Below are 23,742 nucleotides of genomic sequence, written 5' to 3'. Positions count from 1 at the left end.
ATTGAAAAGAAGTTCAAGAAAATATAATTTTTTGGTAGGAAACTTTGAAAAATGTTCTAAGAGCTTGCAATATTTCACCATGAAATCAGATTTGTTGAAGTCGTGGCAAAAAAAAATCATTGCTCCAAAATGTTTTCGAAAGTAGCATTTCTAGAGTATCGGTTTTTTCCGTGCCTTCCTGGAATGTGATTCCATGACGAATACTCAAAACATTTGTCAATCTTTGTCATAGAAAAAATTCAGTTTTTTTTATTATTGTACTGTTCACCCGAGCTCATTTGAGTTGGGGTTGACAAACTCTGTGTCCCATCAAATGACACGTCTCATAGTTGCAACTAATTTAAGAGGAAACATAGTGGGCCGCGTGGTTGAATTTATAGGGAACAATTATAGTGATGCAAGTATTTTCATCTAGCGTGCTGCGAAGACCCTCATCACGACTTTTTGATATTGATTTGCTTTGGATATTTGCTCAAGAAATTGTGTTACTTTACTTGCATCTTCTTCCCCTCTTCTTCAAAAGGTTTAGACAATTAACCAATATCTCGTAATCTGTTGAAGTATAGTCCTTGCATCTTCTATATCATTTGTGACTAAGATTTGTACATTTAGCTTCTATTTTACAAATCAATCTCTAATTCAACATGTGGTTCAACAGAAATCTAATCATCACATACATTTTGTCTATATAGAAGAAATTATAGTCAAGCTGACTATAACTTGTTGGGACAAATGCATCACCCGAGGACGGGGATCAACTTCAGCAACATCTAAGCATCTTGTCTGTTTGACGAATGTTGTTTGCATATACAATTTTCACTAAGTTTAAAAAAAATCTCCGTTGCAACGCACGGGCATTTGTGCTAGTCTATCCCTATAATAATAAAGCACGGATTGACTCCGTGGGTTCACCGTCACAATACGCTTTTTTCTCATGTCATAATACGTCTTTTGCAATTTGAATAGAATATAAACGAGGTGGTACTAATCTGGTGAACATCGTGGAGTTCAAAACAAAGTGTCGGTCCGTCCCTAACCTCCCCCAGCACGATCTGAAAATCCCCATTGCCGCGAGGCTCCACCCAACCCACCTCCATCCCCTGGCTCCGGCGCGCCTCCCGCCGACGGCCCTCCCAGCCCCGACACGCCTCTCGTCGTCGCCTTCCACCGCCGGCGCCCATCCCCCGACGCGCCTCTCGCCGCCGTCGCCCCGGCCCCGACGCGCCTCTCTCCATCCCCAGATCGCCTCCCACCCCGCCGTCCATCCCCAGCATGCCCCCCACTGCTGGACCTCCGCCGGCGACCGCATCCCCTGGCTCGGTTGCACGTGACGGGGATCCCCCATCTCCCAGGAAACCTCGTTGGTGCACGCCACCTCCCTCCTCCTAAGGTGCTGCCCGTCCGATCCACTCCACTGGTGTCCACGCCCCGACGCCGCCGGCAAGAGCCATCACTCCATGTGCTCCTCTCTAATCCAAGTTCATGCAGCCCTGATTCTCTTTGTGTTCTATTGCTGGTTGGGAGCGGTCTGAGCTTTGAACGGATCAGTGGTTGGACCATCGGCAGTTAACTGCACCAACGCGACTGACACCACCTCGCACGCGCTCGTCTTCGTCGACGGCGGCCAGCACCTCCAACGCAAATCGATTCAGCGCCGTCTGTGCATGGCTCGGCTCCTGCGCTCTGCTGCCGCCACGGAACCAGTGCACCTCCCATCCTCTGCTTTTCTCCGTGTGCAACTGTCTGTCTCGTGTCGCTGCTTGCACCTGCTACTGCTGGGAATACGCTGTCCCGCGACGCCCTGTACTCAAGCTGTACCCGTGCTCTCTTTGGCTCACGAACCATCCCTATGGCCGGGAAGCTTCTCTCAGAACGACCGCCATGCATCAAACTGAACTGCTGAGTTCATTCCACCAAAGTCCTGCAGAGCTTATAGTAAAGAGGCGTACCCCGACCTCCTCTGTTACTTAACAATATGGTGTGCTTTCTGATAGAACGGACTCGCAGTAAACTAGGCAAAAAAATCTCATGTTTATGTGGAGACAATTAGTGGCCTTAATCACCCTATGTGTGTGTAGCAGCCACTAGCTTCAAAACATATTGATTTAAGCTGGGCCATGGGTGAGAAGAGATAAGTTGGGCCCAAAAGAAGTTGATTTACGGCCATGTTGACCAATATGATTTTAGATTTAGAAAACATACATGATGGAAAATAAATCAGCAGACTATAGTTATGCCAACTGTTCTGACATATATAATGCAAAGTCAAAGCTCAGAAAAAACAAGAACACAAAAGCATCATTAAAAATTGTTCTTTTGACGATTTGTTTGACAAAGTAACCAGAGGGAATTCACTTACAATTTTCTTTTTGAAAAGTTCAGGATCGCATCCTAGAGAAGGTCAATAAAAATGGTTGCACAAAAAAGAGACACAGAGGGATTCATCAAAAAAATTGCAAGTTGCTGTCAGTGGTGTTTTAATTGTTATGTGTGCATTTTTAGCTTGCTAGAATTTTTGTTTTAAGTTGCTAGAATAGAAAAGGGATTTTCACGGTTTTGTAAAAAAACTTGAAAGTTCAAATTTTATAAATGCACAATGTTTATTAAAAACCTATGATTTTTTCCGTTACAAAAAGAAATAAAACCAAGAAGTTGAAATCAAAAAGAGGATCAATTTGATGATTACACAAAATTCGGATTCGTCAGAAGTGGCGCACCGAGCAGAGCAGATTTGTAAAATTAGCCACGTCATTAAATTTGATTCCACATCAAAGTTTTCTCCCGTTGCAACGCACGGGCATTTGTGCTAGTCTCTCCCTAATAATAATAAAGTACGGATTGGGTCTCCGGGTTCACCGTTATAATACGCTTTTTCCCTTGAATTTACACTTTTAGTTTGAATTTAAACATATATAAGCGAGGTGGTACTAATGGAACGTTATTTTTAACCCGTACGTTTCTCGTAGGTTAATTTTCTATCTCCATCGCACGTTATTTTGATTGGGCCATCAGCGCACGTTATTTCTAATTGGGCCCGGAGATGCATGGCGACCAGAAAATGATTCGTATGGGCCTTTATAGTGGAGGCGAAGGAAAAATGACATGCACGGCGACCAGAAAAGAGTGTTCGTGGGCGTGTGCTCGGCGTTTTCACCACCGTGTCGCTGTTGGTGTCCAACATGGCGCCTCCCCGCCGCTGGCCCGGTCGTGCCGTCCTCCACGCACAGTGGTCTCCTCTCCGCCGCGCCGTCCTTCCGGCACCGTCCGAATCCTCCGCACTCCGTGCCCGCGCAGGCCGGCTCGAGCGCGCGCCGCCGACCGCGACGGGCTGCTCAACAGGCTCCTCGCCGCCATGGGCAACAACCGGGAGGAGGAGGAGGATGTGGGAGGTGGGGTAGCGTCAGAATCGGTGTGCGTCAGACCCGGCCGAGGGTTAAGGCGACATGGATGCGGAGGCTCTCGCCGCGCGGCCGCCGCGCTCGCTCGCTTTCTGCACGGAAACACGGGAATCTCCTGAATACCTATGACCCCGACTCCCTCCAGCACCACCGGCGCCGTTGGAGGGCTCGCCGTTGCGATGCTGGAGGTGGCCGCCGCCGTTGCCATGGACACCCGCCTCCGGAGTCCCACGTCGCTTCTCGGCCATCATGCGTTGCTGCCGTTGAGACTTCAGCCGTCGACCTCACTGCACCACGCTCGACCACATGGCTGACCTCGTCTATTCGTTGGGGCTCACCGGGAGGATGTCGTAGCCTTCGTTGGGACTGCTAGGAGCTCGCCGTCGTCAATGTGGCCTCCACTAACAAGTGCCCTGCCGCCCCTGTCCGTGCCGATGGAAGGACGTCTTCATGCTCTGCAGCCTCACCGGCGACTCCTATGTCACGGCCTTCTCCATCCCAGTTATAGGTTACGCACACCACCACAATGTCTGCTATGTGCTTGAGAGAATTTCTCAGAGGAGTCACAGGCTCAAGCCTTTATCAGAAGCAAGTGAGAGGACGAGCAGAACCACGAATGTGGAGGACAGCTACCATCTCACAGGAGGGAGACTTGGCTGGTGTGGTGGGGAGGTGGCATAAGTTAAACATCGATTGAAGATTCTGTCATGGGTTCCTCACAGAATATGACACAACTAAATATGGAGATCCTGCTGTTGATGACGTTCAGCCACACGAAGATTCAGAAGTTTCTTACCTCATGAATTGAGGAGGACAAGTTAGCTGTTTTCTTTAGCACAAGATAACACATTCAGAAGTTGTTTGCCTCATGGATTGATGAGGACAAGAACAAACATCGACAGGATTGGAATATCTTCACAGTTAGGAGCCAGCGATTAAACTTAACATAGATGTGACGTTCTGATTTTCCAACGGCTACAAATATGTGAAAATATACCTTTTCTGTTTACAGTAGAAATACTTGCAAGGATAAGACACACGCACATCTTACTTTTCTTTTAAATTTTCAGGGAGTCATGTACTAACAACCATTGTGTCAAAATGCATGCACATTAGAGTTTATGGCACCAAGAATCTTCACTGCCCATTATCATTAGTTTGTGGACATATATTCATTTGTGATGTGCATGCCTAAAATAATGTCACATGAATATTTGTACAGTAAACGCCAAGGCAAACCATTGTTATTATACAAGAAAATTCTCAAGTGCTTGGTAGTCCACAAAGTACCATCTTCGTCCAATGGTTCTTTTTTATCAGGTATAAAACCAGCTGTTCTTTCCAAAGTTGAAGATGCCGAAGTAAGATTTCATAGAAATTTATCTAGCTCCACTAGATGAAAGACTTTCTGCAATATATTTTGGTGAGTATCTTAACATTTATTAATTGTTAGTGTGTTAACGATGGAAGATATTTTGGTGCTATATTTTCTCCAAGTTAACGACAGAAGAAAATTGTATGAACATTTACTTGCTCTTTTTATTGATCAGTGAAATTCTTCTGAATTTTCGGAAGCTCCATAACTCTGCAACCAAAAGAGGCTCTTCGACCTTGCCGCTGATTCGCCTAACTGCTCCTGCTGCTCTTGGCTGCCTTCGGATGAAGCTACTGCTTGTGTGTTAGATTGGATGGATAAGCCAGAAAGCATTATTGACAACTAGGTGACGCCTTTGTGTTTTAAAGCAAGACTTCTCAAATATTATTTTGTGAATGTATAAAATTTGTATCTAATAAAATTGAGTAGGTTGACTTTTTCACTGATTGTGTAATATGACATATTGTTATTAGTAGTTTTTCAAGCTTTTCTATAATAACTGCTGTGTTACAATGAGTACTCAGAGTGCAAGAAAAACTGAAGCTTTTGGATGCCGTCGGCCATGGAGGGCGCTGGGCGCCTACAGGGGGGCCGGGGAATCCGGAGGAGGAGAGACCAAGAGGGCTGGAGGCGGAGGGGAGGGCCAAAGGCAGAGGGCAGGGGAGGGAGAGGCCGAGAGAGCCGGCCGGAGGGGAGGGGAGGGATGCTTGCCGCCGTCGCCTTCAACAGATTGGGGAATGGGGATACGTTTTCACGAGACGAGGAGCTCGGTTGGCGTGGCTACAGTTTGGGCTGGACTCAGTACATGGGCCAAATGGCAATGGACCAAGCCCAAAAAACAGTGCAAAAACAATTAGAAATAAAATTTAATATTTAAAAAACTTCGCCATAAAATTGATTGATAAAAATTCGTGTTTTTTGGATGAAATGAAAGTGCGGAGCTGAAATAGGTAATGGCAAATATTGTTAGGATACGTCTAAATTTCATCATAGAAAAAGAAATACTTACTGTAATCTTATTGTTTAGAAAAACAGGGGCACGTGGAACAAGTTATATTTCATTTTTCGCCCGGTGCAACGCACGGGTATTTGTACTAGTCTCTCCCTAATAATAAAGCACGGATTGGGTCTCCGGGTTCACCGTCACGGCGTTTTTCAGAAAACCCCTTGACTTTTATGGAAATAAACCCGCAGTACAAAAGTAATTGAGTAAAAATGATTCGATTGTTTCTCCGCAAAGAATTATGCGTCGCCTGGCTGGGCCTCCTGTGCTTGTTCGGCTAATAATAATCCCACATGGCGAATTTATATCCAATCTAACCAGAGCGAACAACTAATCCGCAAACACAGGTCAGGCGGATGAGGCACACACGAATCGATCAAAAAAGGGAATGGTGGCGAAAACAATGCCCAAGGTCTCATAAAACCAGAGGAGGAGGAGGGATTTGGGCGCGCGGGGTGCTGTGCGGTGGGAGGAAGCAGTCGTCGTGGCCTGAACCCGAGCTCCTGGCGGCGGGTCATGGCGCCGGCGGGATTTGGGGCTCCAGCGGTTGGCGAGCGGGGCGAGTGGAGGCCCGGAACGGGCGGATCTCAACATGGAGAACCAGATCCGGTGGGTAGCGCGAGGCAGAGGCGAGGCGTCCATGGCGGCATGCTCATCTGCTTGGCTTCCCCGGTGGCGGCGGTCACCAGCGGTGTGCGGAGGAAGATGAGGGAGGGTCGAGGCTGGCGTGGGGCGGCGCTGGAGGGAGACGAGGGGATCGGTCTCCCTGGCTGCTAGGGTTAACGGGAGTAAGGTGGGCCGACCTGGACGTGAAAAAAGTTAAGTTAGGCCCGACGGTGTTGGGCTGCGCTGGCTAATGGGCTCCCTCTCTTCTTTCTCAATTAAACAGAAACTTTTGCGTAAAAAAAGAAAACTTGAAGAAAAGAAATACAAGGGATTTAATCAAAAATAGATATTTCTTTCGGGTCACAGAAATAATCAACATATATTCAGTTTCACCTTTGTCTGCAGGCTACTCCGGTCGGATGAGCCGGCCGAGTAGAAGAGAGAGAGCAGGCGTTGGGGAGTCGGGAGTGCTAGGAGAGAGCAGAGAGCGGAGGAAACAAAAGGTAGTTTTGTCAATCTAATTCAATACGGTCAAATGAGGACATGATAGATGGAGCGCTAGCAGTCGAGAAAATTGTTAAAACAATGTTCATAATTTTTAAATAACTTTACAAATAGTATAAAATGTTCATGAATTCAAAAAAGTTCTTGATTTAAAAAATGTTTAAAAATTTGAAGTGTTTATGAATTTGAAATATGTTCACGAGTTTCAAAAAATGTTCATGATTTCATGAAATTGAGATTGATAAGGAATCTTGGTGATACAGCAAATTGTGATCATGACCATTGGAGATAAAAAATTTTCTCCCGTTGCAACGCACGGGCGCTTTTGCTAGTCTCTCCCTAATAATAAAGTACGGATTGGGTCTCCGGGTTCACCGTCATAATACGCTTCTTCCCTTGAATTTACGCTTTTAGTTTGAATTTAAACATATAAGCGAGGTGGTACTAATGGAACGTTATTTTTAACCCGTACGTTTCTCGTAGGTTAATTTTCTATCTCCATCGCACGTTATTTTGATTGGGCCATCAGCGCACGCTTATTTCTAATTGGGCCCGGAGATGCATGGCGACCAGAAAATGATTCGTATGGGCCTTTATAGTGGAGGCGAAGGAAAAATGACATGCACGGCGACCAGAAAAGAGTGTTCGTGGGCGTGTGCTCGGCGTTTTCACCACCGTGTCGCTGTTGGTGTCCAACATGGCGCCTCCCCGCCGCTGGCCCGGCCGTGCCGTCCTCCACGCACAGTGGTCTCCTCTCCGCCGCGCCGTCCTTCCGGCACCGTCCGAATCCTCCGCACTCCGTGCCCGCGCAGGCCGGCTCGAGCGCGCGCCGCCGACCGCGACGGGCTGCTCAATAGGCTCCTCGCCGCCATGGGCAACAACCGGGAGGAGGAGGAGGATGTGGGAGGTGGGGTAGCGTAAGAATCGGTGTGCGTCAGACCCGGCCGAGGGTTAAGGCGACATGGATGCGGAGGCTCTGGCCGCGCGGTCGCCGCGCTCGCTCGCTTTCTGCACGGAAACACGGGAATCTTCTGAATACCTATGACCCCGACTCCCCCAGCACCACCGGCGCCGTTGGAGGGCTCGCCGTTGCGATGCTGGAGGTGGCCGCCGCCGTTGCCATGGACACCCGCCTCCGGAGTCCCACGTCGCTTCTCGGCCATCATGCGTTGCTGCCGTTGGGACTTCAGCCGTCGACCTCACTGCACCACGCTCGACCACATGGCTGACCTCGTCTATTCGTTGGGGCTCACCGGGAGGATGTCGTAGCCTTCGTTGGGACTGCTAGGAGCTCGCCGTCGTCAATGTGGCCTCCACTAACAAGTGCCCTGCCGCCCCTGTCCGTGCCGATGGAAGGACGTCTTCATGCTCTGCAGCCTCACCAGCGACTCCTATGTCACGGCCTTCTCCATCCCAGTTATAGGTTACGCACACCACCACAATGTCTGCTATGTGCTTGAGAGAATTTCTCAGAGGAGTCACAGGCTCAAGCCTTTATCAGAAGCAAGTGAGAGGACGAGCAGGACCACGAATGTGGAGGACAGCTACCACCTCACAGGAAGGAGACTTGGTTGGTGTGGTGGGGAGGTGGCATAAGTTAAACATCGATTGAAGATTCTGTCATGGGTTCCTCACAGAATATGACACAACTAAATATGGAGATCCTGCTGTTGATGATGTTCAGCCACACGAAGATTCAGAAGTTTCTTACCTCATGAATTGAGGAGGACAAGTTAGCTGTTTTCTTTGGCACAAGATAACACATTCAGAAGTTGTTTGCCTCATGGATTGATGAGGACAAGAACAAACATCGACAGGGTTGGAATATCTTCACAGTTAGGAGCCAGCGATTAAACTTAACATAGATGTGACGTTCTGATTTTCCAACGGCTACAAATATGTGAAAATATACCTTTTCTGTTTACAGTAGAAATACTTGCAAGGATAAGACACACGCACATCTTACTTTTCTTTTAAATTTTCAGGGAGTCATGTACTAACAACCATTGTGTCAAAATGCATGCACATTAGAGTTTATGGCACCAAGAATCTTCACTGCCCATTATCATTAGTTTGTGGACATATATTCATTTGTGATGTGCATGCCTAAAATAATGTCACATGAATATTTGTACAGTAAACGCCAAGGCAAACCATTGTTATTATACAAGAAAATTCCCAAGTGCTTGGTAGTCCACAAAGTACCATCTTCGTCCAATGGTTCTTTTTTATCAGGTATAAAACCAGCTGTTCTTTCCAAAGTTGAAGATGCCGAAGTAAGATTTCATAGAAATTTATCTAGCTCCACTAGATGAAAGACTTTCTGCAATATATTTTGGTGAGTATCTTAACATTTATTAATTGTTAGTGTGTTAACGATGGAAGATATTTTGGTGCTATATTTTCTCCAAGTTAACGACAGAAGAAAATTGTATGAACATTTACTTGCTCTTTTTATTGATCAGTGAAATTCTTCTGAATTTTCGGAAGCTCCATAACTCTGCAACCAAAAGAGGCTCTCCGACCTTGCCGCTGATTCGCCTAACTGCTCCTGCTGCTCTTGGCTGCCTTCGGATGAAGCTACTGCTTGTGTGTTAGATTGGATGGATAAGCCAGAAAGCATTATTGACAACTAGGTGACGCCTTTGTGTTTTAAAGCAAGACTTCTCAAATATTATTTTGTGAATGTATAAAATTTGTATCTAATAAAATTGAGTAGGTTGACTTTTTCACTGATTGTGTAATATGACATATTGTTATTAGTAGTTTTTCAAGCTTTTCTATAATAACTGTTGTGTTACCATGAGTACTCAGAGTGCAAGAAAAACTGAAGCTTTTGGATGCCGTCAGCCATGAAGGGCGCTGGGCGCCTACAGGGGGGCCGGGGAATCCGGAGGAGGAGAGACCAAGAGGGCTGGAGGCGGAGGGGAGGGCCAAAGGCAGAGGGCAGGGGAGGGAGAGGCCGAGAGAGCCGGCCGGAGGGGAGGGGAGGGATGCTTGCCGCCGTCGCCTTCAACAAATTGAGGAATGGGGATACGTTTTCACGAGACGAGGAGCTCGGTTGGCGTGGCTACAGTTTGGGCTGGACTCAGTACATGGCCCAAATGGCAATGGACCAAGCCCAAAAAACAGTGCAAAACAATTAGAAATAAAATTTAATATTTAAAAAACTTCGCCATAAAATTGATTGATAAAAATTCGTGTTTTTCGGATGAAATGAAAGTGCGGAGCTGAAATAGGTAATGGCAAATATTGTTAGGATACGTCTAAATTTCATCATAGAAAAAGAAATACTTACTGTAATCTTATTGTTTAGAAAAACAGGGGCACGTGGAACAAGTTATATTTCATTTTTCGCCCGGTGCAACGCACGGACATTTGTATTAGTCTCTCCCTAATAATAAAGCACGGATTGGGTCTCCGGGTTCACCGTCACAATACGCTTTCTTCTCATGTCGTAATACGCTTTTACAATTCGTGTAGACAAAATTAAGAAAAACAGGGGCACGTGGAACAAGTTATATTTCATTTTTCGCCCGGTGCAACGCACGGGCATTTGTACTAGTCTCTCCCTAATAATAAAGCACGGATTGGGTCTCCGGGTTCACCGTCACAATACGCTTTCTTCTCATGTCGTAATACGCTTTTACAATTTGTGTAGACAAAATCAAAATCCCAGGTGGTACTATTCCGAGAGGTCTAACAGTCGAGCTTTGGCTGAAACCTGCGTACGTAATCGGGCCGGCCCATAACCAGGAAACGAGAACATGAAAATAGCACGAAAAACAAAACCACACTTGATGGGTTCGAGCTCGCGACCTCACGCTAGGTAGCAGGGACGCCAACCACATGAGCTAGCTGTTGATAATGCTCAAATTGCAGCGCCCTAGTTAAAGTAGTTTAGCGACAGGTCTATTTATTTTTCTTAAATACTTTCAACAATTCTTGGAAATAAGTGTGGACGATTTTCCTTAAAATATTTGAATATGAATAGATTTTTAAAATCGTGGATAAATATCGAAAATTCAAACAAAATTTTGAAACTTGAACAAATTTTGCAATTCCAAATGTTTATTTATTTTTGATATACGTTGTATTTTTAGAAGAATATACATTGAACATTTTTACATAAATTTTACAATTTTACATACAAATTGAACATTTTTCTCCCGTTGCAACGCACGGGTCTTTTTGCTAGTAATAATAAAGCACGGATTGACTCCGTGGGTTCACCGTCACAATACGCTTCTTCCCATGAATTTACGCTTTCAGTTTTTTTTTACCTATATTATTTTCTACATCCGAGGTGGTACTATTCTCCGACCTTTTTGATTTTTTTTTGTCATCCGCGTATCAAAAAACTAAAAATAAATTTTCAAAGTCATGATACGAACACATGACCTTCGCCATCAGCCGAACATCGGCTAGCCATACCACCAATTCAATATTTGTGTGTATATGCGATCATAAATAAGATGTATGTGTGCTCTCTTGGCCGGCCTATCCAGGCTTCGCACAACAGCTCCGGTTGAGATGCTTCTTCCGGCCCAAGGCCCAGGCGGGCAGCATACAATGAATAATCTCATGTTCCTTCGTCATCTTTCCTTAAAAAGTAGAAGAGAAAAACGATCATCTGCCCATTAAATAACACCACATCGCTCTCTCATATGTAGTTACATTGGTTTATATACATCTATTCTTCTGAATCAGTAAGCCACCTCAGAAGCTAATATAGAGAGGAAGAGAGGATCATTGCCTTATCTCACAAGCTAATACAGAGAGGAAGAGAGGGGCGTTGTATTAAAAAAATTAAGAGATAGGTCTAATTGTGCAAAAGCCAAGCGAACGAATGTGAAGCAGTTGATGGTCGGCTACAAATGAAATGGACCGGGAAAGATCAATGCTGGATTCAGGTGGAAACGGAGCTAAGGTCTCGAGTTCGTGCGTGTCACAACATCGGCCGGTGATTGGGTTTTGCTTTGCTGCCACTGTTTTGACGCTATTGTTCAAAATATTATTTCTTTCCATTTTACTTTTAAATTTAGCTCATTCATCAGGTCTAAATTATTAATAATGATATTTCTTCTGATTTTAATTTTAAATTTCAGAATGAACTAATAAGTTTTAACTAAGTTGACTTGGGACCACATCTCAAGTTTTAAATTGGCATCCTGAAAACCCCTATGCTCAATCGATCCATTGCTCGGCATGTCATTCATTGTTTTTCAAGCTCACAATTCATGCTGAATGATCATTGATTGTCCTGTTAAAATAGAGGACATGCACCTGTGAATGCTTATCACATTAGAGACGTGTGTTATTTTTTTATCTCCCGTTGCAACGCACGGGCATGTTTGCTACTCCCTCTGTTCATTTATATAAGACGTTTTAGCAAATTCGGACAGTGTACTAAATAGCTCAAACCCAGCTGTCTGAAACGCCTTATAAAAACGAACGGAGGGAGTAGTCTTTCCCTATAATAATAAAGCACGGATTGACTCCGTGGGTTCACCTTCACAATACGCTTTCTTCTTATGTCATAATACGTTTTTACGATTCGTATAGACAAAATCATAATATAAACAAGGTGGTATTAATAATTTGGGGATGTCCTATATAAAATTGCTCTCGTTTTCTACTTCGTGCCGCGTCCTATATCAATTGCGTTCGGTGCGTTAAAGGCTGTTGGGCCGTCGGTTGTATCCTCAGTTGGGCTGGGCTTTCCTTCCTTCACCCCCTCCCAAAAAAATAGAAGACGATCTGTTGGCGCATCGTCTCCTTCTTCCATCGATCCCCTTCTTCCTCTCTATACAGGAGGACGTCTCCCACCGCAGATCAATGCGCCGCCGCCACAGACCAGGTCTCCTTCCTCTTCTTCGATCCAAGGCAATCTCTTTCCTGTTCTTTAGTCCAATCCTTCTATTTCCTGATCCAATCCTTCTTTAACCTGAAACTGTCCGGGGCTCACCCGATCTCCTCCACCAGCGTGGCCACCATCCTGATCCCCTCTTTCTTCTCTACCATGAGCGCCTACTCAGCCGAGATTCGCCCGCGAGGAGAGGCAGGGAGCAGCAGCACGCCCTGGGCATCCCGTGAGCCCGCCTAATCCCGCTGTTGCCCTCCGAGATTCGCCGACCATAAGCAGTTCCGCGTGCACGGCCATGGAAAGACCTCCAAGCCGCCGCCGATTCGTGTACTTCGAGGGCTGCCACCCACAACGAGGAACACGAGCGTGGTGCGTCGACGTGGCAAACCCGTTCTCCTTCCTCACTACCATGTGCAGTTCGCCGATGCCCGTCGCTAACCCAGTCCTTACGCGAACGACACAATCTGGACCCTGGTACGCTGCCTTTGCCTATGCTACATAGTACAATATTGATTGTAGAGCAGTGCTACATGGATGACCGTTTGCGCAAGATTTTTAGACGACACAAAACTACAGCCGTTCATCCCATATGTTTTGCAGGCAGCAGCTATCGATGGGAGCATCGTGCAAAAATAGTGTGTGAAACTATCGTGTGCACAACAATTCTGTTGGTTGTATGATCTAGAGTAGTTTCTTAGGTGGTGATGTGCTACACTAGATATTACCTAATGTTCTCCTGTGTACTCAGCTTGGGACTAGGCAGTATGTTATAGTGAATTAATATACAGGTCGCACACACCTTGTGTTGGATGCTTGAAAAAGCAATGCAAAATAGTCTTTGTATTGTGACTCGTGAGTCAACACTTTTGGATCCCAAAATATTCAGTTGAAGCGTGAGTGATCATCTGCAAGTCAGTAGGAAATTTTAATTTGATGTTAGCACAAGTATGTATGGTGTCAGATGGTTGAAAAGGAACTGGAGATGGTCTTTGTGTCCTCAACTTTTGGCCCTTTAGTCAACACCCCTAAGCATTTTTCTTGAAGGGCACAAGAACCTTATTTTGGCCTAGAAGAGATTTGCCAGACTGCTTGATGATTCTGCCACCTAATAAACAAGTAAATGGATTTTGTATCCTGAAAATAGAGGAAAATAATAAACACCAAGAAGATCTGAATGGTGTTATCCATGCTTGCTTCTAAGTAGTGTATGTTCATTAGCACCACAATTCATGGATTTAAGGGCTTCCATCTTTCATGTGTGCGTATTTAATGTTCTAGGCAGTCACTTCACATAGCTGGTCGGGCTCTAAGCTTGCTCTGCTCGTTGTCGGTTACTACTAAATATTGCATTTTTATCTACTTGGTGCTCTTCGAAGTATGCTTATTATGTTTGTCGTTCTTTATACAAGTAAGTTGAGGTAGATAACAAAAGTTGAGGCAGATAACAAGGGCTCAGATTGGAAAAAAATATACGTTATGATGGTAAGAAAAGTATTAGGATTTTAGTTAGTGAATGACTACAAACATTATAAGATCTTGATGAGATGCTTGACATGACCGGAACAGTTAACTAGACATGTATCATGAGTACCGTGCTCAAAATGTTTTACTCATGCTTCCATGGATCTTGGTTAAGACTAAAGTTCGTATGAACTATGAACGTGTTTTGCAGATCTATTCGTCACTAAATTTGTATACAGACTAATTTCTTCTCCCGTTGCAACGCACGCCATATTTGCTTTAGTAAATATATATATGTATGCTGTTCTTTGCTCTGCTTGAGGCAATTTTGTTCAGAGTGATATGATTTGGATCAGTTATGTGATGTTTCTGTTATGCTTTTCGTCTCCTGCTCAAGAGAAAAATTATTAGATATTTCTACTGTTTATTGGTACGGCCACTGATTATATTTATTGTTGCTATCCAATGCAGATTATCATGATTGCATGAGAGATTAATACCATTGTACCATGTGTGCTAGCTAGAAACCGTAGGGTGATGCTTGGTGTATTCTTGTGTAGTTGTGTTTTCATCGGAAAAACAAGGATGTGGGTCAGACTCCAGTTCATCACGACTCCATTAACGGAGTTTGACCACTCTGAAAAAGGTGATGCTCTGTATGGTAAGTTTCTTTATGCTTGTGTGTGTTTTTATTGATGAGTTTTGCACAAGAGGTGTCTGTTTATGCATATTCAGTTGTTCAAAATGGTATGTCATTTGTGCCAGGTTAATCATCTAGGCAAAATAATACTTGATCACAAGGTAATAAAGTTAGTACTTATATGTAAAGTTATTTAGCTTCATCAAATAGATGTCAGTTTTTTGCTGTTAGAAAGTTATGTAGCTGCTCTGCAATGACCTTTTGAACTCAATATGGCGTCGGTCAAATATACAAGGACACGAAACAAATCCGAAAGAAAGTAGCAAGCTGTTAAATTCAGATATTTCTCTGATTTGCTGCTTTCATTTTGTGGAACCTAGCTTGTGAAAACTTGATGTGTTCTTACTTGAGCGCCTCTTGTGGTTTTAGCAATGGAGTTTGGCTCTTGCTCTCGAAAAGATGGTGAACAAGAAGCTGCCCAACCTGCACACTGTAAGTTTCTCCTTTATGCCTATTTATTTTGCAAATTAAAAATTCTAAAAAAAAATATTCCGAATGAAAAAACAAATTTTAGAAAATATCCAAAATTTTGTTGCTATTTCATAAAATATTAGAACTTGCACAAAGTTTCCAGTTTTTCCAAAAAAATGTCCGTGTATAAAAGATACACATTTTTTTAAAATCTTATGATTTTCAGCACATGTCCCATTTTGAAGTAATGTTCAGAAATCCAAATAATGTTCATCTTTTTAAAAAAAATTATGTTTTCAGAAAATGTTTGTGAATCTTAAAAGATGTTCCTTACATATTTTATTCGAGTTTTTCCAAAAGTGTACATAATTTTCAAAAAACTGTTCAGGATTTAAAATATTGTTCATGTTTGCTAGAATATTCAGAAACTTCATACCTTAAAATCCCGTCGATTGAAAGGAAAAGTAGATCGATTAACTAATGGGCCTTGTTTAGCATACGATGACATAACAAAACTCTTAAATGCCCTCAATCAATGCATGGAAAAATAGCGGATTGCTTCCTTAACAGACGGCGAAACTGAGAAGTTAAATGTTTCTTTTTCGTTTGCACACAAAGTTTTACTTGTACAAATAATTCTCACTAACTTTAAATAAATGCATACTATTTTATCTTCCGTTGCAACGCACGGGCATATGTGCTAGTCTATCCCTAATAATAAAGCACGGATTGACTCCGTGGGTTCATCGTGACAATACGCTTTCTTCTCATGTCATAATACGCTTTTACGATTTGTATAGACAAAATCGTAATACAAACGAGGTGGTACTAATTCAACCCGCACTAACGTCCCTAAGTGAAATAACGATTCGCGATAGAAAAAAAAGTCCTGAAAAGGTGCTGCATCGCCCCCACCGCTTCGCCTCGATTGGCACCGGCGCAGGCCACCCCGCCGCTCGACCTCGCCTCGCACCGGAGGCGACCACCACCATCCTCCCCGCTCCCTCCCCTCCCCCAACCCGATATAGATGCCTAACCCGCGGGAACGCGCAGGCGGCCGGCAGGCGATGCGAGGCGCGGTGGCTGCGCGAGGAAGAGGGCAGATCCGGGCGCGGCATCGACCGATCTGGCAGCTGGTGCGGCGGCTTGTTCCGGTGCCAGCGACGTCCTGCTCATCCATAGAAGGAAAGAGAAGGGCCTGAGGGAGAGAGGAAACAGAGGAAGAAAGGAGAAGGAGAAGGGGCGCACGCAGGTTGAGGGAGGCAGTCGCCGGCGATGGCGGCTCCGGTGACTGGCCGACGGGCTTGCTAGGCAAGGCTAAGGAGTACGCTAGACTGAGATTCGATAGATGTGTGTTTCATTTTTAGATTTGGGCTGAACAGCCAGTTTGCTGTGTTTGACATCTCGTGCCTGAAATTTTGATCTGGAACATGCTTCTTTAGTTGGTAAAATAATTCTTGGGTAGATTTATTCGATGTACTGATGGATCATCCTCTGGAGTGCCTGAATTGAATGAATTTCTGAATTCTGAGCAGTATGATGTCATGGTATTTGATTAGGTTCTTCTGTGAATCCATACCAAAACCATCCTTGTAATTTGTTGTTCCCTCTCTCTTATCTGTGGTGCATCTAGCTTTGGCCCAGTCCTCTAAAAAGATTGATCTCATTGTTGTGAATTTTGCACCAGAGGGAAGAAGTTGTGGTGGCGGCGAATTATGCAGCCATTGTCTCTCACGACCGCCGGCCCCTGCTCGCGACGTCTCTACTGGAGCCGCCTCTGCCTACTCTGGTGTGTTGCAGCTCCTTACTCTAGCCACATGCTGCTTGCTCTCCCGCTAGCCTCTGCCTCCTGTGGTCTCGAAGTTGATGACACCCTGATGCAAAGCTCCCACAATCATCCGCTCCGTCTCAGCGTAAGAAATAAGAATCATGCTCGCACGTTACCTGTCAACTAGATTAGCTCATTGCGTATGTGTGTAGCCATGCTTTAGTTTTAGTAATCGTCTGATATTACATTTTGGTTACCCTTTTCTGCTTTGTTAGAAAAAAACATGTCCAGCTGCAGAAAAGGAGTTTGTATCCAGCTTGACCTCCATAGCAGGAAGATTTTAGTAATCGTTCTATCAATGTTCTATTAATGGACAGAGGAGGGGAGCAATGGAAATAACACCCCGTCGCGGTCCTGGTGCTTCTCTCCGTGGGTTCGCTTGCTCACCTCGGCATTTGCGGCTTCTACAGGTACGTACTAGACGACTACCCATTGTTTTTGTTTTCTATTGACAGCTTGATCGCTTCATCAATCCTTCTAGACGGTCTTGACAGGAAGGACTGATCAGCCACTGTGCTGGAGTAGACTGTGTGACATGTTTTTTCCTCTCTCTCCTACCCGTGATTGGTTTCTTTGGTGAAGAAAGCATCACTGTCTTTCAATACATGATGGATGCTCAACCTGTATGTCTACATGGTACAAGAATGAAGATTAACTGTTCAATCTATTGATTCAGAGTGATACAAGGGTGAAACAGAATAAGCTCATTTTTGTGGTGAGTTCCCTAGGCCCCAGACCTAGCATTTTAATTACAAAATTTAGTTTTTGATCACGTTATTTCAGTTTCATTATAGACCTCATAATATTTTTTATGCACTAATATAAGGTTTATAATATTTTATGGAGCAATCAGTTCTGCATAGAAAAGAGCTCACCTAAATTAATGACATGTTCATCTTATCTTTGATTAAAAAAAATTGCCCCCTAATATTCAGTTCTACTGAGAGTTGCAGATGGCAAAATTCAGCAAATTAACTCTCAAGTAGGTGCTTTTGGTATTTCCCAATGTAATTAAAAAATTGCTTCTCATAATACGACAGGGTCATTGTCGGAAAAGAATACTTAGCATGAATATAGGTGCTTTCATATGAAGCTGGACATGTTTACAATGATCGACCGGATATCGTTACACGTGTCTTGAATATGAAGTTTAATGATCTATGAGAAGATGTTAAAAGTGGACATTTGTTTGGTACAATTCAAGCATGTAAGTTATTACATACTGATTTTCCCCTACTTTGTTTTAATCTTTTCATTTTATAATCTAACTTTGTCCATCTATTTCTCTTCCTCTATTTTGCGGTTATCCAGATTTATACATGGTGGAATTACAAAATAGAGGCTTGCAACGTAGGCTGCCAAAGTAGAGAGAGGATTGAGGGAGGAACCCTACCAAATGGATAGGACGTGCGGGAGTTGTGGGCGCCATATTTGGTTGGCATGGAATTTGATTTGAACCAATGGCAGGCGTACTATATGCTATTTTTTTTATATAAATGGAGGTATAATATTATTTGGCCTCCCATTTGGTATGTCCATAGCGTTGCTCCATACTTAGCTAGGCTATTCTACATATCGTCTGTCCTGGGCCGCCGGGCCTCTGCCCCGTTCGTCCGTGATACATTCCACCAATAAAAAAACAATGCCCTCCCAACCTGTCTGTGCGACCCGGCCCAACAAATCAAACCCACCAGCCCGTTTAGGAGATGAGACAAAAATAGTTGACCGTGACATGAATCAAACTCGCAACCTCCCCTATTCTTTGGTGTTGATCGTACTACCCCGCAAAAAAAGGTGTTAATCGTTTTCAACTAAAGTTAAATTTGGAGATTTTTTTTGTCCTTTACGGACTGGTACTGAACTACTATACGATGTAAAATATGGATAGCACAAACACAAGGCGCACGCATTTAATTGTGCGGATGTGCCCGGGATCTCAAACACGACTGTTGGCTGGTCTATGTATGTAGACGATTCTTTATTGGCTCCAAGCTTAGGTGGAACGTTTGTTGTGTAGTGGACATCGTGACCGACAATGAGTACAAAGAAAATAAGTGGTAACAAGGATGGGGCGCTAAATGTGATAATTTGTTTCTCCCGCTGCAACGCACGGGCACTTTTGCTAGTAATAATAAAGTATGGATTGAGTTGGTTCACCATCGCGTAACTTTTACAAATAAATCCCTGTGTTTTTCCATAATTAAGCCGCAGTACTATTTTAAGTGGTCACAGAGAAAAACGTTTCGTTCTTTGGTTGGGCCTGACGTTTTCATAAGCAGCCCAAGACTCACCCGTCGTCCAGCTCAAAAAAAAGACTCACCCGTCTTTGGAATTTCTGCCCCGAGAACGCGAGGGTTTCCTCCGTGGCCGTCGCCGTCGCGACCCCATATCCCGCCACTCCATGACGCAAGTCCTCGCTCCGCAGTCGCCAAATCCAGACGAGTCCGTCGCCCTTTGCGCCGCCACCCCGGTAGCCCCTCTCATCGACGACTACCACGGGTGCGCATCCCTCTCCCTCGAGACTTCATCTCGACCTCCAGGCTCCAGCGCGAGGCCACCTCCTGCCGACCGCGACTCCCTCCATCGCTGCCGACGCCGCCCTTTGCGCCGCCACCCCGACAGCCCCTCTTGCCGACGATCACCACGGGCACGCCTCCCTCTCCCTAGACTCCATCTCCCCAGCGGCCTTCCCTCCTTTGCCCTGAGTCCAGGACCACCAGTTTGGTCAAATTCCCCGTAGCCGCCGGTCATTATCGGCCGCGCCGCCGCCCCTGGTCGACGCGAACGCCGCGGCGGACAGCGGGTTGCTGTGCTGATGCACCGGGGTGTAGCACAGCTCGGAGGCCTGGCTGCTGTGGTGGTGTTGGTCGTGGTGGACGGGGAACCGGCGGCAGAGAAGCCCCGACCTCTGCATACAGTGTCGACCTTAATTACAGATGTTTCTGTGTTTGTTTTGGATGAAGTGGACTGCTCGCTAGAGAGAGGATTCAGAGATTAGGCCATGCAGATCTTTCGCATGCTCTCACGTCCACAGTTCATGATGTTTTCAGCAATAGTACAGTTAGAAATTGTCAAACTCACTGTCTTACAACATGACTGATACATGGAGTATTTCTTGTGGGAATCCAGGTAAACCAAACAAATCAATTAGACAAGTGGTAATTTGGGTGGAATCTAAGCATAAGAAGCGGAAGTTTTTTGAGATAATTAAGAGTAAGCAGTACTTCAAACCTCCTGTTGTTGTATTTGTGAGTCCCAGAGTTGGTGATCTCTTGTCTGAAGCAATTACTGCTGCTACTGGGTTGGAGTAATTTCCATTCCGGGTGAGAAAATAGTGAAAGAGAGAAGGGAAAGATTGAGACAGTTTCTCAGAATCAGGATGCGCGAGAGGATGGGAATCGGAGAGACGCAACAGGGGGGCATCAGCAGGAAAGCAGCAGGTGGGTGCAGCACCGGCCTTGGCCAAGGTGGCCCGTTGTTTCCAGAGCATGCTTTGACTGCAATTATCTCAGCAAAATTGCATGGTAATCTTCTGTACAGATTGATTATTTGTTATGGTCATGTACGGCTAGGAGTTCTTTAACTTGCAATTATCTCAGCAAAATCACATGGTAATCTTCTGTAAATTACAAGATGTGCTCCTGTATAGATTGATTATTTGCTTAATCTTAATTTTGTGATGAATCATCGAATAGTGCCGTAAGATTCAAAGACTTTTTTTAGCCTTTTTTGAGCAATTAATCTGCACCTTTGTTCATGGACGGGAGGTGCTTTTGATCTTCTAATTACTTCCTCCATGTTAGGTGTTTGTGCTGCTGGTCAAAGGTATGTATATGACCGGCTAAGATTTGTTTTTCTTCATACGCATTGTTAGAGTAATATCTATGCGCTTTATTTTTTTTCCTTCTGAATTTCTTTCATGCATCAGTGTATATGTTTCTTGTGGTCTTCCACAACTTTTATTCTTGCTATTTTTAGTTCTTGATCTGGATAATTGAAGAAGTGGTTAAAATTCCGTACATGGAGTTTATGTTGTCCTAAGATTTTGTCATGATATTCATTTTTTAATCCAAAATTTGTTTAGTTGGATTGTTATGAACATGTGAAGAACCCGTTGTTAACTTTTGACTTTATTTACATCTGTCATTACTAATTCTCATCACTGATGATTGTTTGTAGATAAGATTTTCTTCTAATCCATAAGAATTGATGCTAATATGCACTGTTCTATTAAACCTGAATTTCATTGCTGAAGCACAGTTAAAGAAAAGTCATGGATAAAGCTTAGTGATTTCCAGTAAAGAGTTTCTACTAATCCATCAGCTAATGCTAATCTAACCATTAAATCCTATGAAGATTTTTATTCTATGAGTCATGTAGCTTTTTGTTGTTGTTGAAGCTAGCTGTGGGATGCCCTTTCTGTTTCATGTGATTCGATGCATAGATAGACAGATTCTATGTTCTTAGAAGACATGGTACTTGGACCTTCGTAAGATGGCGCAAGGGGAGCTATGGGGATTGATGCATATAGAATTATCTGCTATTTTCCAATAATTTCGCCATCAAAAGATGTTCTATTTGTTTCCTTACTAGCTGTTTTGGTTGTGCCCATCAATCATGATAGCCAATTTTCTTTCCTGAATGTTCAGGAGGATTTCAGTGCTGCTAAAGAGAGAAAAGGATCAATGCTATGAGATTGTTGCTGAGAGGCATGTACATGAATCGGCCACAATATGCTTTCTCCTTGCCTTTTCCTTATTGACTAAATCTGAGCACATGGCTATATTCAGTTTTCTCATGTAACCTGAGCAGCTGCTGGTTTAGATTAGCATTCCTTTCAATTCTTGATTAGCAGCGTGCTGCGACACACATGGCTCAGCCTCCGTGTCATTCTACCTGTTTTCATGCTCTCTACGTCTTCCAAGTCATCATTTTTTTTAGTTCTGGAAGTAACAGGCAAATGGTAATATATACGTATGGAAGTTGCAAAAAATCATTATCTTGTCCAAGTAACGTGCAGAATCATTTCTCTTATGGGAATTAGCCTGTTGTATTGACCTAACAAAGTCCACTTCAACCTACTCCCTCCGTCCGAAAATATTTGTCATCAAAATCGATAAAAAGAGATGTATCTAGAACTAAAATACATCTAGATACATCCTTTTTTATCTAGTTTGATGACAAGTATTTCCGGACGGAGGGAGTACCTAATAATTATCCAGTGAAGATGGAGAGCGCCTCAAATATGAGAATCTACTCATCCTTTGTTTTCTGTTCTGTTGCCTCATGTGAATATGTTACACTGTGTTTCTTGAACTTGGTCGGTGTTAAGATTTGGTATTAGGAGGGTAACTCTTCCCACCCTGTAGTTTTTTATTTCATGGAGTGCATGATAATTAAAGAAGATACTTTATTTTGAGTGTTCCTTTCCAGATAATAGACTGGCTAACCAGTTGTCTGGCACTGTCGTAAATGCAGTAATGTTAGATTTCTTTCATAGTGGTTCACTTGCAAGCTTTATTTCACAAATTGTGTAGCATATTTGTATTTTCTTTACCCTGCTGCAAGTCATATGCATCCGCCAACACAATGAACCAATTGATATTTTCATGATGGGATAATGCATATGCGCAATTCGATGTGGGCACATGTCTGGCATGTATATTTTTCTTTCTTTGCACAGTATAACATCTTTCTGAATTTCGTAGACTTTTGTATAATTAGATCAAATGCATTTCCACTCACACGCTTGTGAACATGGGCCATGGCTATGTTTTGCAATTTAACATCAGAACACTTACTCCATTACTTTGTTGTATATTGAGGGTCTGGTCCTTGACAATGGTTGGCAGCACCTTCACATGAAGCACATGCAGAGAAATGTTACATCCAGATAGCTAATGTATCACTATAGTGTGAGAAAAGTTGTGTTCTTTTGCATAAATTACTTCTTCAATTTGCAAATTCCTTGACCTTGGAAGGATTTGATGAGCTGGCCAAAGTTATACAGCCTCATAATACATGTCGTCCATTATGAAAATCTCATGCATGCTCTGCTCGATGTGTTCAGGAGCATAACTATCATTTGATCGAATTGTGTGTTTGTTTGGATCAGTTATTTACCCTCTTTCGCAAATATGCTAATCCTCAAAGTAGCTTTCAGGCGATCAGTTGTGAATCTAACAAAATCGGTATATAATATGATATAAATATTTTGTCAGATTCATATGCTTTCCTGAAAGCTGAACATTAAAGTGGTGATGGTAAATGGCAGCCATGTCACCGGCGTTGGCTTTAAAGCAGGCTAACTTGATTTATTGTTGTTCAATGTATATTTGTACAAAATTTCTATTTGTATGTGGCCAAAATAAATATTTGAGCGCATTTTATTTATTTGTAGACACTATTTTCATACTTATTTTTCTCCTGTTGCAACGCACAGGCATATGTGCTAGTCTATACCTAATGATAAAAGGGATTAGTGTTTATGTCTATCCGTTGATAATTTTATAAAAAAACCTCCAGTAGTTTTTAGTAATTAACCTGCAACACTGTTTTAAGTGATAAACAATTTTGTTTCACAACCCCCC

At 43.7% G+C, this 23,742-nt stretch overlaps 1 protein-coding gene across 9 annotated transcripts; it reads left to right on the top strand.

The window, feature by feature from the left end:
• The first annotated feature begins 12,654 nt into the window (after positions 1-12,654).
• Positions 12,655-20,800, top strand: LOC119275927. Of its 9 annotated transcripts, XR_005136059.1 has the most exons (9): positions 12,665-12,746; positions 12,872-13,226; positions 14,685-14,874; positions 15,283-15,345; positions 17,012-17,237; positions 17,368-17,562; positions 17,634-17,867; positions 18,193-18,359; positions 18,464-18,831. XR_005136059.1 is itself a non-coding variant. In XM_037556856.1 (4 exons), coding segments are annotated over exons 1-4 (345 nt in total). In that variant the 5' UTR covers positions 12,663-13,047; the 3' UTR covers positions 17,014-17,237. The 9 variants fall into 9 exon arrangements, 1 of the variants encoding a protein (XP_037412753.1); XR_005136063.1 differs by lacking the exon at positions 12,872-13,226 and having other exon boundaries at positions 12,655-12,746; positions 18,464-18,833; XR_005136064.1 differs by lacking the exon at positions 18,464-18,831 and adding an exon at positions 20,282-20,800 and having other exon boundaries at positions 12,663-13,226.
• The last annotated feature ends 2,942 nt before the right edge of the window (positions 20,801-23,742 follow it).

The sequence above is a fragment of the Triticum dicoccoides genome, chromosome 3B (genome assembly GCF_002162155.2).
Source record: "Triticum dicoccoides isolate Atlit2015 ecotype Zavitan chromosome 3B, WEW_v2.0, whole genome shotgun sequence".
NCBI lineage: Eukaryota > Viridiplantae > Streptophyta > Magnoliopsida > Poales > Poaceae > Triticum > Triticum dicoccoides.
The sequence above is the reverse complement of the archived record's forward strand: the minus strand, read 5'-3'. Positions and strand labels throughout refer to the sequence as shown.